This window comes from Mastomys coucha, unplaced genomic scaffold (genome assembly GCF_008632895.1).
Source record: "Mastomys coucha isolate ucsf_1 unplaced genomic scaffold, UCSF_Mcou_1 pScaffold6, whole genome shotgun sequence".
NCBI classification, from domain to species: domain Eukaryota; kingdom Metazoa; phylum Chordata; class Mammalia; order Rodentia; family Muridae; genus Mastomys; species Mastomys coucha.
In genome coordinates, this window is record NW_022196912.1 from 90113379 (window position 1) to 90128620 (window position 15242).

The 15242-nt window shown below is 39.7% G+C and overlaps 1 protein-coding gene across 1 annotated transcript in view; it reads right to left on the minus strand.

Moving 5' to 3' along the window:
• Positions 1-15242, minus strand: part of Kcnh5 (potassium voltage-gated channel subfamily H member 5) — a 289555-nt gene that overhangs the window by 232499 nt on the left and 41814 nt on the right. Inside the window, exons 4-5 of the mRNA XM_031356245.1 lie at positions 11033-11161; positions 749-864 (exon numbers count right to left, since the gene is read on the minus strand). Coding sequence (XP_031212105.1) covers positions 749-864; positions 11033-11161 — 245 coding nt within the window. The remainder of the gene's footprint in view (positions 1-748; positions 865-11032; positions 11162-15242) is intronic.

The following is a 15242-nucleotide window of genomic DNA, read 5'->3' on the forward strand; positions in this document are numbered from 1 at the left end:
CTCTCTCTCTCTCTCTCTCTCTCTGTGTGTGTGTGTGTGTGTGTGTGTGTGTATGTGTATGACATTTGGGAATGCAGTTATGCCGTGACACACATGTGGAGGTCAAAGGAAATCTGCAGAAGTCAGTTCTCTTGCTTCTACCATATGGATTCCAGAAAAAGACTTCAGGATGTCAGACTCGCCAGCAAGCACCTTTACCTACTGAGCTGTTCCACGGGCCCTGACTCCTCTGTGTTTCCTGCATTCATGCCCCTCCCCTAGGCACCACCTCGCACTTGTAACTGACCCTGGAGTCCCATTCTGTCCCATGACTTTTTTATCAGTTTCTTTTTCTGAGTTTTCACTCCTTAGTACCAACCTATTTCTTATTCCTCTTTCTTTCCTTTGTAGAATCCCAACTAAAGCAGAAACCCTCAATTAATGTCTTACATATACACACACAAATGAACGAATGAGTGAGTGAATGAATGAATGCATGCTCTGTCTCATTTGTTCAATTATATCACACATTCTCTAAGCATCACCAAATAAAGCATGATCTACATTTCCATGCAAAAGTTGGAAGGAACAAAAAGAAATATGTCAAATTTCTACAGTTCTACAAATAGATAGATAGATAGATAGATAGATAGATAGATAGATAGATAGATAGATAGATAATCACCTAGCAATTATGTTTATATTGAATAATTTGGGGAAAAGTGTATCAACGCCACTACCTTGAAAACAAAGTCCTTCTCATACTTACTTCAGCTAGTCTTGAATGTTTGTGGACTGTTTCTGTTTTATTCATTGGTGTAAGCTGCTGTAAAACACTCCGGCTATTTGTCAAAGCCCGTGTCAATCGGGCAAATTTTGTCCAACCTTCAAAAGATGAAAAGAGAGTTTTGGTTATTCATATACAATGAATTGGAAATGAATTCTTTCAGAATATCATAGGATTGCAGCCAATCCCATGCTATCCAGAAAAACTGAGAAGTGTCAGTTTTATTCCTAAGTAAGCACCCATTATATATTTGAAGTCTGACTAAAATGATGTACATCCTAATATTTCTGGCACTTTGTAACATTTGTGCCTTTCTCAGATCTATTATGTTGTCCCTATAGCCAAGGTAGATACTAGGTTTTAAAAAACTGCTGTGGTTCTGCTCGTTTTGTATGAGTTTGTTAAGGGAAAACAGCTGCCTAGCCAGCAACTCCTTTCTCAGTGTCCCATGCATCTGTGTGTTCCAAGTCCCTAGATCTCACTAATGGAATGTAAGCAAAAACATGATGCCACATCTGTATCTCTATTGCAAAAGCAAGTTCGTATCAAGGGGTTCCTCCCCCTTCTACCAGCTGAATGGAAATGGCAAGGCCTGAGGAGAGGCAAAGCCACTGGATGGCCGTGCAGAAGGATGCCAGCCCCTGGATGGCCGTGCAGAAGGATGCCAGCCACTGGATGGCTGTGCAGAAGGATGCCAGCCAGGGCCACTTGCTTTAGATTATTACATGAACAAGAAATATGCTTCTCCTGTGTCAAATCAATTTTGTTCCTTATTAATAAAAATAATATGTAACATTACTACATTAATGTTGTTTGCTAGAGCAGCTACTGCCACCTTAATGAAAACAGTTCTTCCATGTGTTGCATACAGAGTTATACGGGAGGAATAGCTCAGTTCCAACCACTCCCCCATATTATTGTTCTTACCATACATTCTACCTTCCTTGTAGTGTAACAAATGCTATTTCTCTCATTAACAACTGCAACGCTATCTAAAAAGTTATGCTTGGAATATCTAAAGCCCTAATCATATTTTCTGAGAGAGAAGTTGCTTTTGGGGAAAAGGAATGTGAATTTAATGGGAAGAAAATTTCTTCTGGGGCCTCAAATTGCCATTATTAAAATCATTAATTTCAAAGAAATACCAATGAGATGTGAGCAAATAGAAAAAAAAAAACAGCCATATTCTGGCCCTGTCTCAACTATCCTTTCTCTAGCTAAATCAAAAGCTCAGCTCTATTAAAAATTTGTTCAAACCCATGTCAGCATCTCTGCATATCACTCGCTGAAAGTATAGTCCCCAGACAACTCCTTAAAAGTGAAAACTGCAGCTGGTCAAAAGGGATGAACATAGTGGCTTGATGAAATTTCAGATGACTCGATAGATTGAAGAAACTCTGGGTCTACAGAAGACTAATGCCTGTCAAATTACAGGGCATAGTTAACACTGGACTTCACTACTAGCCTTTAGACAGTCGTTCAGACTTAGAACTGCTCCCACCAATTCTACTCCTTCTGTGTGTTCACGGATTGGAGGAGAAGTGAGCTGGCATCTGTTGATGGACAGCCCTCTTTTCTTCTTTAATAAGGGATCTTATCCTAGTGACTAGAATTTAAAGTTAGGCTGGAGGCAGCATTACCTGAAACCCAAGGTTCTGTACAATGTTCTGGTCTCACAATGAGGCAACAAAGACACCATCAGCTCTCCAGAAATTGAAGCATCAACCTACAGAATCGACTTAAATTCTCTATAGGCAACCTCAATTCCTCTTCTGTGTGCTGGACCCACACATATCTCTGCCATTGGCCACGCTTTTCTAAGATATTCTACAGACATCTGGCTCCCAACATGTCCAAAAGTCATCCCATTATTACCTTCTCTCTGTGTTGCCAATCCTAAATCCACCATATATCCCTGATCTAGATGAATTATCTGGTGCTATTTCTAACCTTCCAAACAGCAACTTAACACTACCCATGCTAACACACACACACACACACACACACACACACACACACACACACACACGCTTCTAAGCCTTCTAGTTTATAATTTATGAATACATATCTGACCACAAGGATTTACACTGTATCTACTGCCTAACATCTCCTCTTACTGTTTTCAACCTCACTAAAGCAAGAGAAAATTAATTTAAAAAGCAAATTCAAAATATAGTTTTCTCCCAGAGTTCCTTTTACATACTATAATACCCCATTCTTTTCTATATTACACTCATCCTGCCTATCTAGAATTCTCTTTGGCTAATGGCAGTTCAGACTCAATTGAAGGATTACTTCATTTTGGAAGCTTCCTAGAGCCATGTGTGATGCCCTCCTTCATACACCATAGTACACACATTGTGTGAGAGCAGCAACATCAATGCCGTCATGGTTTACTTTGGGTAAACTAATGTTCATCTCTTCAGAGTGGCACTAAAACTGTAGGTAAGTTAACAAAAAGACACTGACTAATCCAATTTTATTGGAGACTAAAGCCCATTTATGTGTTCCTATAGTGGGCTTAGTCATTTTTTCGGGTTGAGTGTAAATAATAAGGATTCCCTTAGATGTCTTTAACTATTTCAGTCATCAACATGCCAAATGATATCTGATAATTCCTCACCTTACATCAACCGAGTGTTATAGTTCTAGAAAGTTCCCAGCTCATCTTTTTTTTTCCTCAAGGCTCACATTTCTAAAAAAGATAATGTGAGAGCTCTGTAGATCTGAGTGTGGTCAAAAGAGAAACCTATTTGCATTCTGTGTATACAATAAAGTTTTGCCGAGAAAAAAATCTGGGAACAAAGGAGAAATTCAGAAGGAATGTTTGCAATAAACCAAGCAAGAGGTCAAACCTTCAGAATATTAGTATTCACTCATCTCCTACAACCATGCTGACGATGAGGTGTGTGAGGAAGGAAAATCACAACCATGAAAGCTATTGTCACTTACTGATGTTGCTGCATTTCATAATAAGGGAGCAGTAGTTCCTAATTTAAGTACTCATAAAACACTTATTTCAATGTGTCTGTTCGCAACTATATATAATCTGATGAACATAACTTGTAGAGGGCACTAATTACATTTTGGTTGAATGAGTGAAGCACTGAGTGGAAGTGTTAAACAGAGATTATCTCATCACTTGCCTTAGATACAATGAAAATGCAACAAAGGAGCTAGGCTCAGCTTTCAGTAGGTGTCAATACCTATTTAACAAACTCTGGAGCCAAGAAGGTAAAAGAATGTTCTTACTCTTCAGAAAGAACTTGAGGACCACTAGCTGAGAAAGAAAGGTAGGGCTAGGTGAGGGGCCAGTTCTGGCATAGAGAAACCAAAGTCAAGGGCAATTGTCTGGGAGACATCCAGTAGGAGTTTCCTGTCAGCAAGCTTAGGCATGTGGAAAACCAAAGCCAAGCCCAGGTGTGTTCCTTTCATATGTAAATCACCAGAAGAACAGGAACCACTGCCCCCTTTGAGCTCTGACCAGGGCTCTCCCTCAGTCCTCTGCTCTAATGCTCTAACATTAGCATTTTTCTGAAGACTTCTATAACTCCTTCTTCCCACCACCTATCCACACACTTCACCTGAACAAATAAAAGCCACACCAAACACAACAGCCAGAAGTTTCCCTTCTTGGCTTCCCACCAACCCACAAGGGCACCTCTGGCCTGCTCCCCATGGTACCTCACTCTTGCCTGTTCCCCATCTTTTCTAAGAATTAGGCACTCAGTGATAATGCATATGCTACACGGACACATGCTCAAGAAGTCTACAGATTGCCTGCTACTGTAAACCACACCACATTGAGTTTTCTTACACCTATCCTTTTGTGCTCTGGATCTGCCATCATTGGTGACTACGTGAGTCTATTTGATCTTTCCCCAATCCCAATGCTACCGTCAAACTTTGAAAAGAGTCACACAATCACACTGTCTAGGTCAAAGCAAAAAGACTCATCAGCAGTTCTCACTTCTCCCCAGGACTGCATCCACCCACCTCTCTCCAGAAATCTAACTGTGTGTCTGACAGCTCAGCAGTTCGCTGATGTTACTTAGACGTGGTCGATACGGGGTAATCTGAACAGACAGTTGGCTATGACGAGTAGGATGCTCGCACTGTAAGTTGTTCATGGCATTATGAGAACATTTGTTCTCCTAAAAGCTCGGGCTGCCAACTCCTTCTTAATAAAACATTAGTTTAGCTCTATTGGGTTGCAATTAACCTCTTTGTCATGGACTGCCTAATCTTAAAAATGAAAGGAAGTCACAGAGGCAGTTAGATCAATCTATTGGGCTGCAACACAAGATTCCAATCTATAAGGAAAAAGCTTAGGTAAACAATTTTGCTCTCAGCCAACGAGACAGCCCGGCATAATTACTCCTATTTCTTCCGCTGTCTCCTCTCTAAAGAAAAGCATTGGCTTTTGCAAGCAGGTTACTTTTTTGATGTTATTTTTATTCTGGAAGATTTTTTTTTAACCTCATTATTGGCAAAAAGGTGTCATGACTGCTTGGCAGAGGATGTTTCGCACGGTAATTATCTTAGCAGTTTGGAAGTCTGTTTGAAAATTCTGTACAGTATCAATGGACAGAGATTTGGATAATGATCTCTAGAACACCTAAGATAATCAACAGCGTGAACCTCCTGGGCTTTAATTTGCATTTTATGATAAAGTATCAGATACGGTTGATGGATTGTCTGAACAAATCTTCCAACATCGAAATACAAGGTACAAAACGTAACAAGGCTACTTCACCTTGTGGAATTAGCATCAGGACATTTGGTTGGTTCTAAGAGCACAACTCTGTCAGAAAGAAATACAGCATCCTCCTGAGGCCTATGCTTGGGAACAGGGAATTAAGGTGCCTATGCCTGCCAGTGAATTCCCTCCTGCAGAAGTGGGGACAGTCATGGGCAATCTGGAGAACACGAGGCTTGACATCAGCCTGAGTGTTTGGCGGTGCTTCAGCAGTAAAATGGAGCTATTAACATAAACTCCATAATTGGTGCAATGAGCAATGATGAACATAGAACCTGGTAAGTATGGACTCCCCTACCTAGAATCTTCCCTACACTGTTTGCTGCCATCCCTTATTGTCATAATTTGTCATGATTCATTGTTGATATCAGACATTACCACTCAGTTTAAGAACAAAACCTAAATAATTCAGGATGAAACTGTGATGGGCATAGGCTTTGCTATAAGCAGGGCTGCCTCCACTACTCCAGCCATAACCACCACAGTCATTGTCCGATCTGATTCATAAACAAATTCAGAGCCCATTCCTTCAAGTCTTTCAATCATTTGTCTGAGTGTCTTGGGTGGGGTGTATGTGTGTGTGTGTGTGGGGGGGGGTGTTTGGCAATATAAATAGGAGATCAATCTGAATACAAACCAGCAAATTTGGTAAATTTTCAAAGGTTAGAGGCCCTTGTCTAATCAATACTCCTTTTGAAGATTCTTTCCCTTGTACCTTCACCCTTTAGCGGAACTTCAGATAAACACAACTTTTCCCCACTCTCATCTCCATTCCTCTGACTGGACAAAAGGAGAGAACAGAAGGAGGGCCAAGGGCACTAGTGAAATTCAGACCAAGAGCCTCAGAGGACCTCCATGCTGCCCAGCGGTCCTGCGTCTCCCCTATCTAACCACTGCTTTACTTTCCTAACTCCTCCCGCGTGTCCTTTGCCATCCTTATGTTCAGCTAATCACCAAGAACGCAGGGCACTTGAAGGAAAGCTTCTACTATTTTGTTTGTCTTCCTTACTGGGATATAAGAGAAGGGGCCACTCCTATATCCCCAGAAATATTCTCAGTTTGACTTTTGGTTGGGAAAATAAAACAGATAAAATAAGGTTAGAACAGACTCTACCTATAAAGATCATGAAAGGTTTGTATTAAGTTACTGTGAGGCCAAAGGCTGGATCAAAGACAACACCACTATTTTTTTTATTTAATATTCTAAACCTAAATCATTTTAATATCATGGTCATTATAATGAAAATGCATGTACTGTTTATCCAAAATGTTTAGTTTCTTCTTTGTCTTTAAAATAAAAACATACACTATTTCACAAAGCTTCCAAAAATGTTCTCCTATTCCTATATCACTAGCTTCAAAGATATAGTAGGATGATGACTTAATGGCATAAATATTTCATGTCTTTTGAATTTTTCATGTTAAATGTACAGTTCACATGAATAATAGAAAGTAGTTCATATGCAGCATTCATAGCTGCATTACGCAATGCTTTTTCAGTTATCTGTCAGCTATAGGGAAGGCATACGGGAGTCTCAGAATAAAAGTTATTTTGAAATTAGCCCATCTTCTAGGATTTCTGGAACTAGAAAAAGATATTTTATACCAATAGTGTTCCCCGGATTTTTATCTGCATACTTATTGAACTCACCATTAACAATCAAGTGTTCTGATCTGTCTGGGGTTACTCAAAAACAATTTATAAAAATAGATAGTTGAACTCAAAAGAGACTGTGTCTTACAAGCACTCTGATACTTACATGGGGATGCAGAGTGATGAAAGTGAAAATAGAAGAATGGAGAAGCATTTGTTTCAGAGATAAGTCAGCTCTTCAAGTACCTGCATATGTCCCCCCAGTTCATGGCAAAATGCTGCCAACTTCCAGGTTCCATAAATACAAAGTTACTAATTACCATTAAGATTCAGCAGGACAGAATGGTGCAGAAGCATTGTATTTCCTTGAGCAGCTTCAACTGTGTCATAAATTACATAGGGTAAGTCAGGGGGAAAACGTGCCTCTCATATAAATATATGCATATTCAGGGGTAAAAAATAGGATGTAAAAACCCTTCACTCAAAGCTAACTGCCATTCATGTGTGAAGACATCAAAATTCACTTGAAGAATGTTTTAGGTTATCAATCACATATCAACCATTTTATCTTTAATGTTTTAAGCACCTCACCAAGGATACAGTTCACTGTCAGCCATAGATTTGCACAGATGTTCCTTATGAGAATATGGAAAATCATACCCCTGTTTCTACTTTTCTGGGGATTTTTAAATCATGAATGAATGTTGAATTTTTTCAAACTCTTTTTATGAATGAGTTTGAATTTTTCAAATGCTTTTTCTATGCCAACTGAAGGGATCACATGGGTTTGTTTGTTTTTTAACCACCTCACTGATTTGGAGAATTGCTTTTTGAAGATTGAGTCTATTGGATTGTCATGCAAAATTCCTCTCATACTTTATGAATTCAGTTTTGTGGATTATCATATGTTAAGAGTGAAACACTCATCTATCATTTCTTTTTTCTTTACTGTCTTTCCTGGGTTTGCTATCAGAGCAGTACTGTATTCTCCACATGAGTCGGAAGACTTTCCTCTGCTTCTGTGTTCTGGAAGAGACCTGGACGACATGCAGGCAACCCCAGAAAAGCTGTGGGTGCATGTCCACAACAGCTGTGTCCAGAAGGTAGCAGTGCACAGGCCTCTTCCCCATCCCTCAGCTCTTGTGTTCTTTCTTCCTTTTCTTCCCACATGTTTCTTGAACCCTGATACTTTGGGAAGCTGATTAGAATGACCCATTTAGGGAGGGAGGCATTTATAGGGGAGGGGAGGGGAGTATGGAAGAGAGGAATGGTGGTTATCATATATGGGTGTGTAAAATCCAGAAGAAGGGAAAGGAGGAATACTTTCCTTCAGAGTTTATTAGGGTCTCCTGATGAAACTATTCATAGTTTCTATTTCCTTAGTTTGGGTCAATTACTCTTTATTGCTCAAGTATTTAATAGTGATGAGGCATTAAGATAAGTCATTAATGGTGACCATAGGGTGATCATTGTCTAAGCTTCAGTAGCCAGAGTATAAGTGGACATAGACCTTTCATTTTCTCCACTGGCAATTTGTGTCTTCCCTCTTTCTTCTTGGTTATCAGAGCTAGAGGTTAGCTCTAATGATATTTTCATTGTAAGAGTTAGCCTTGAATTTTGGTGGGGTTTTCTCCAATGTTGTCCTGTTTTTCAATGATTTCTCCCATATGGTTTAAGATTTTGTCCTCCACTTGCATTGGTTTAACATTCTCTTCTTTGTCCAGCTTCTTAAGATGGAAACTAGGTTACTGGTTTTATTTAAGTCATTTTCTTTCATCAAATGTATATCTAACATTACATATTTTCCTCTAAGTACTGCCTTTACTCTCTTCCACAAATTTGAAAGAGCTAAATTTTTATTTAGTTCAAAATATTTTTACTTAAGATCTTTTGACTCATAGATTATTTAGAAATGTGTTCCTCAACTTCCAAATTGTTGGGAGTTTTCCATGCATCTTTCAGTTATTGAGTTCTAATTTGATTCCATTATGGTCTGGGATACATTTTCAAAGGTATAAATTTGTTTAAATTGGTCAAAAAAAAAGGTATGGCTCATAATATAGTATATTCTCATGAGTGTCCCATATACAACAGAGGAAAAAAATATGTTTTCAAGCCTTTGTCTGAAGCACCATGAAGTTTCAAAGAAATAAATCAGCATTAAGTACAAAGATGGCTAGAAATATGTTTTAATATTTTAAAGGTAATACTAGCTGGTTATGATGGTATGTGCTTTGAATTCCAGCATTTGTATGACTGAAACGACATAATACTGAGCTGTAGCTTTGCCTGGGTAATACAAAAAGGGGAGGGAGAGAGAGAGGGAGAGAGAGGGAGGGAGGGAGTTATCACAGAGAGACAGAGTGTGTGTGTTTGTTATCTAGGCCCTAAATTAGATATTTTACTTGATCTTCCAGAAAATGATTTCATAGAGTCTAGAATTCCAGAGACACGTATAAATTAATTTGTTCAGTCATATTTTCAATGCCTGGCACAGTATAAAATTTCTCCTTTTAATTTGATACTAACAAAAATGTGAATAGATACAATATTATGTATTTAGACTCACCTGCAAGAGATAAATTAATGTCATTTTCTGTAATTATAGTTGCAGTTGGAAAGCTTAAAGCTCTGTGCTGGGTTTTTTTTCTCAGAAGGAAGGGAAAGGAACATTTGCCAGCTGCATAAAGGCAGGCATTCCCTTTTGGTCTCCTAAGAGGTTCTTTAAAAAAAATACATTTTATAAAACCTATCTCTAAATGAATTTAAAGTCTCCATTTATATGACACCAGCTTCTAATTTAAACCCAAATGGAGAAAATAAATTGGGAATAAATTACATCAGAAAGAAGAAAAGAGTGCTCTAGCTTTCCATAGTCACATCTCTGGATGCTGCACTCAATAACGCTCCACTTGGGAGGCTCGCATTGGGCCAGCCACTCTCTTTATGACAAGATGTTACAACTTCCACTCAAGAGAATATACAACTGCATAAATAGAAGCTGATAAGTAAACTGAATGTAATCATCCAGTAAGGCTCAGTTGGTTGAACAAAACTCCATCAAATTATCAACAGCTCTCTGGTAGGACCTCAGCGAAATCAGCCCTGGCTATGTGTAATCCCTTCGCTCTAAAGCTCCCTGGGTACAGGGTGCTGAAGTGCCAATCAAGCTGCTCCCTAACTAACCATGCTCTATGGAATTCCTCCCTACACTTCACTAGGACAAATGTAGAGGAAACTAAGGGCCATAAGAAGATACAGCAGAAGAGGGAAGCAGGAAGAGAAAATATGCTGTAGACAACCATGACTCCCATTTTTCATTTCACAGTCAGGGTGATTTCTTCAAAACACAGGCAGCTTGGGATGGAGGGGGGATAGCCAACAGCTACCTCACTCAGCATTTTAAACTTGAGTTCCTTTGATGTCTGAGTTTACTCAACAGTTCATGAGTTTAGCAAACTCAAAATATTTTATTAAGAAACTGTTTCATGAATAAATTTGCACTGCTCGTTATTCTTGCCTTCCCCCACCCCTCGATTGGACAAAAGGGTCATGAACTCCAAGAACTCCGACTTCCTCCCACTTGTCTTACCTCTGTGTTGAATGGAGGCTTGGGTTGAGATGTGTCTGCTCTTGCAGGAGTGCTTTTGTATCAGGAACATGTACACTAGGCCCTGTTCCCATCCACAAGCTGAGACATATGTACATAATCTAGATTGTTCTTTTAGGTTCTGCACTTTTATAGCCTATTTTTGAAGACTAACACATTTGCAAGATGATTGACTCAGTCTTCCCTAAATGCAGTGAGTATACAGGAAGCTCATGGAGACAATACATGACCATCTTGCCGGAGTGTAGTTATATATAATAGGCCACCAACTTCGTAGGTACAGAAACTTGTTTTGGAAATTACCTTTTGTTGAGTCATCCTCTATGGGCTGTTTGAACAGTGTAATATCCTTGAATGTACACAGGAACAAGACCACCTTCTCATGTTCATTTCTTATTGGTGCGATTTGCATGTAAAACCAAACAGGGGTACCTATAGTGGAGAAAGAGGGAGAAAGAGGACAGAGGGGTGTCAAGGCCACAGCAAGGGCTAGCTTCCCAGACTCTGCCACGTCTTCTCTTGCTTCAGCACCAAAACAGCAGTTTTGTTACGTGAATAAATACAATGCTTTAACCAGAGCTGCTGGTTTAGTATAATCAGGCTTATATATACTGAAGAGGCTGAGGCTGGAAGATCACAAATTCAAGGATGGTCTGTACTACAGAGTGAAGACAACTTAGTAAGACCCTGTCTCATAAATAATTGAGATTAAAATTAACAATTTAACAAGGGCTGGGGATGCAGTTCAGTGATGGAATGTTTGTCTTGTATGCATGAGGCCTTGAATTCAATCTTGATCTAAAGCAATCAAACAAAACCATCTAACTCTCTATTAGCTACCAAATGTTTGGATTTAATGAGTGTATTTTTAGACCAAAATAGGAGCATTCTAAAGAAAGGTACAGGGTCTCCCAACTTCTGTACACAAGGGCAGTCTTGCTTTTTAAGCAAGTATCACCTTTATGTCTGTGTCCTGAAGCCTCTGACAAACTCACCGAGTGTGATCACTCCTACATGCCTCTCAGGTCTTGTCACTTTGACAAGTGTTTCCAATTAGCTGCAACAGCAACACCTACTGCCCGGACAACTCAGACTCCCAGAAGAGCATCTCAAACGTTGCTTCTGTCCCAAGACCCCTCTCTTCCATCCGGTGGACTTATGTGACACTTTGATGGCTGTGTCCCTGGACACAGGAGACGTCACTAGTACTTGATACCTACTGTATATGGAGTGCTACCTGAAACCTTTAGGGCAATCATCAAAGGGAAAGTAAAATAGCATGTGTGTTCACAGGTTGAGAATCTCCAGTGTCTTGGTGAGCCGCTGCCTCCTGCCGCTTGAGGCTCAGCTGTGCTGCATCATTCTTCAAGGAACAGCTACTGCACTCCCCAGAGGGATGAAGGTTTCGCAGTTTTAAAGCTCAGGGTCTGGACAGACCCAAGAACTGACAAATATATTGCAACAATGGAATAGACGGAGGCATAAGAAATAACCTTTAGTGGCAGCACACTGAAAGAACATTCTATCACGATTAAAAAAAAAAAAACAGTAAATAAGTTCATTTTCCATCAGATTTTTATCAAGCAAAAGAGCAATAAAAGCCCTCAAATTGTCCAGGTGTAGGGGCATGAAGGGGTTTCATCAGGTTCAGGATTTGGAGAGTAGATGTGTAGCTGATGCAGCTGAGAACTTAAAGCATCTTAGTGGTCCTCCTTGAAAGCCAAGTAACAACCTCCTTCATACCTGGGTCCAAAACTGGGTCACCTAATGCCACTGCCAATTCTGTTTAAATGGTCACGGTAATAATAGTGCTCTTAAATTACCTGTTAAACCTGGGGAATCTAACCAAAGTCATAGAAGGGCTAACTTGTCATTTACACCAGATGAGTTGAGTCCCTCAGCAGGCTCCAGAAGCCAGAGCACTGCGGAGAGATTTATAAGATAATGTTCATCTCCAGCCACTGAGTCTCTGTGGCTCTAACAGGTTCATAGAAGGACACAACCCTTTCTGAGATGATTGCAGAAGGAGACAGGGACTTGGAAATAACCCTATCATCTCCAGGCCAGCCTTCCTCCCTATTTCCTGCTCCTCGTGTTACACAGCATGTCTGGGAACTGTGAGTGACATACAGTTTTACAAATAACCACCGCCAGACACTGCTGTGTTCATGGCCTGTGACTGTTCCAACATGGTGAGCTAGAGGCAGAGAGGGCTATAAACAAAGAGAAAAAAAAGCATTGAAAATTCTTTTCTTTTTCCAGGACCTGCTAGAAATCTGGACAAAAAGAGCTGGTGTCAGAGTCATGCCTTCCTGCGGAAACAGCCACATTCGGAATTCTGGCAGAGACGGGCTGTCTGAAAAGCTGTTTCCAAATATCAAGGTAGAATTTTTTTTTTCAGCTCATAGGCTCAGACATGCCCCAGAACAGGATGAATATTTTCAAGTGGCTGTGAGACAGCCTCTATATTCTAGTTTTAAGGGTCAAATGGACAGGGAGTCTGAGAAGGATGGACAGAAATACGTTCCTCCCACACCCAGAGCAGGGCCTGGGCACCGGGCACCGGGCACCAGGCACTGGGCACTAGTAACATACGGAGGTAAACTTTCCCCAGAGTAGGAAATGCCTCCTTTTAATAGGACACTAAATGGGAAGAAGTTGAAAAAGAGGTTACAAACCCAAATGTTAACCCTGGCTGAGTAAATCAGAAACCTCAACTGCCTCATTTGCAAAATGCCATTTACTGTAACTCAATTACATGATGGAAGTCTTGGAGGGCAGGGCTTGGTATTCGGGCATTCCCGAACAGTCTTCAAAAGATATGTCAATTTTTCCCACCTAACATTTTTCAAAGTCACATAATACTCTTTTTGTAGTTGATGTGTAAAAGCTGTTTGAGATGATTACTTACGAGAGTCCTTTAACTTTGGCTAAAATACTTGTGCTCCACCCTAAGGCGTGGAAAATACCTGTCCTTTCTATTAAAGAAAAATCAAAATTAAAGACAGATGCAGAGAGCACACAGAGAACAGGAGCTTTCTACAGAGCTGCAGGACCTGTCTCCCACCAGCTATATGCAGACGTTCCTAGAGCAATATTCAGTTCCCTTAAGAGACCAGGCAGACCTGGACAAAGGTCACTTTCAAACCATAACTATTATGGAAGGAGAATTGTAAAAATGTAAATTTCAAGTTGTTACCCATATGTTTAGAAGTAAATAAACAAAACAGCAGAATCCCATTAAAGTACTTTTGACAGACTCAAACTGACTTGGCTACAGTGTCTGAAAATTGAGCAAATATTCGTTAATTCTGCTTAAATGCAAGGGTAACTTATCTTCAATTATTTGCTAAACTTGGGCCATATATCTAAATCATCCAAAGACTAAAAGTATCTATGTGAAAATGAAGGGGGCTTGGGCATCTGAGCATTCTGTGAATCATAAGTAAATATGGGAGCCTGAAGGAAAGACCGAGAAAACATGGAGAGCCTGTGTAGTGGGAAGAGCTGATCATTTAGAACTGATTGCTTTCCGTGAGACACGCTGGCAGCTGAGTATGACTTCAGACAGAAACATCTCTTTGGCTTTGACTCTAAAAATGCAAGATAAATTGTTGAAAGGTTCAGTTAAATAAAACCATGAAAGAAATGTTCCCATCACCAAAGGCGCTCCTCTGAGGTGATGTCTAAGGGGCTGTTATCATTTGGTGGGTCTAGTGATAAAAAAGAAAATCTAATTTTAATTCCATGTATTCTATAAAGAATAACAGATTGAAGGAAAGGGAAGGATAAACTGTGCACCATGAGTTCCAACATACAGTGAACCTAGAAACAATGTGTTCTACTGAGGTTAGGATGTCTCCCACATTTAAAGATACTATAGTAACCCCTGGAGGTGGATATAAAGTTTTCTATCATTTATCATAAAAGCATATGCACACACACACAAACATACATTTTATACATGTTTATTGGAAATAAATTCTTCTTACAATATATTCTGACCTCAATTTCTCCTCTCCCAAATCTTCTCAGCTTCTCCCACCTTCATACCCACCCCAACTCCATGTCTTTTTCTCTCTCTCTTTAGAAAAAACAACAAAGCCAGAAAATTTTTTTAAAAAGAAGAAAAAGTTCAAGAAACACACACAATACATACATGCAAATAACCCTATAAAAACACAAATTCAAAAATCATAATATACAAGCAAAAGACCAATAAGACAAAAAAAACCACCAAAAACAAAGCAATACAAGACAAAAGTCTACAAAAATAACACTGTTTGTTTTGTGTAGGCCATCAACTGTGGGGCATGGACCCTGCTCATAAGTGTGGTCAATATACCCAGTGAGAGACTACATTGGAAAAAATAGTTTTCCTTTGCATACAGATGTCATTTAGAAATAGCTTCTGGACTAAGGACTATGAAGGGACTCTACATTATCGAGAGAAGAAGAAGAAGAAGAAGAAGAAGAAGAAGAAGAAGAAGAAGAAGAAGAAGAAGAAGGAGGA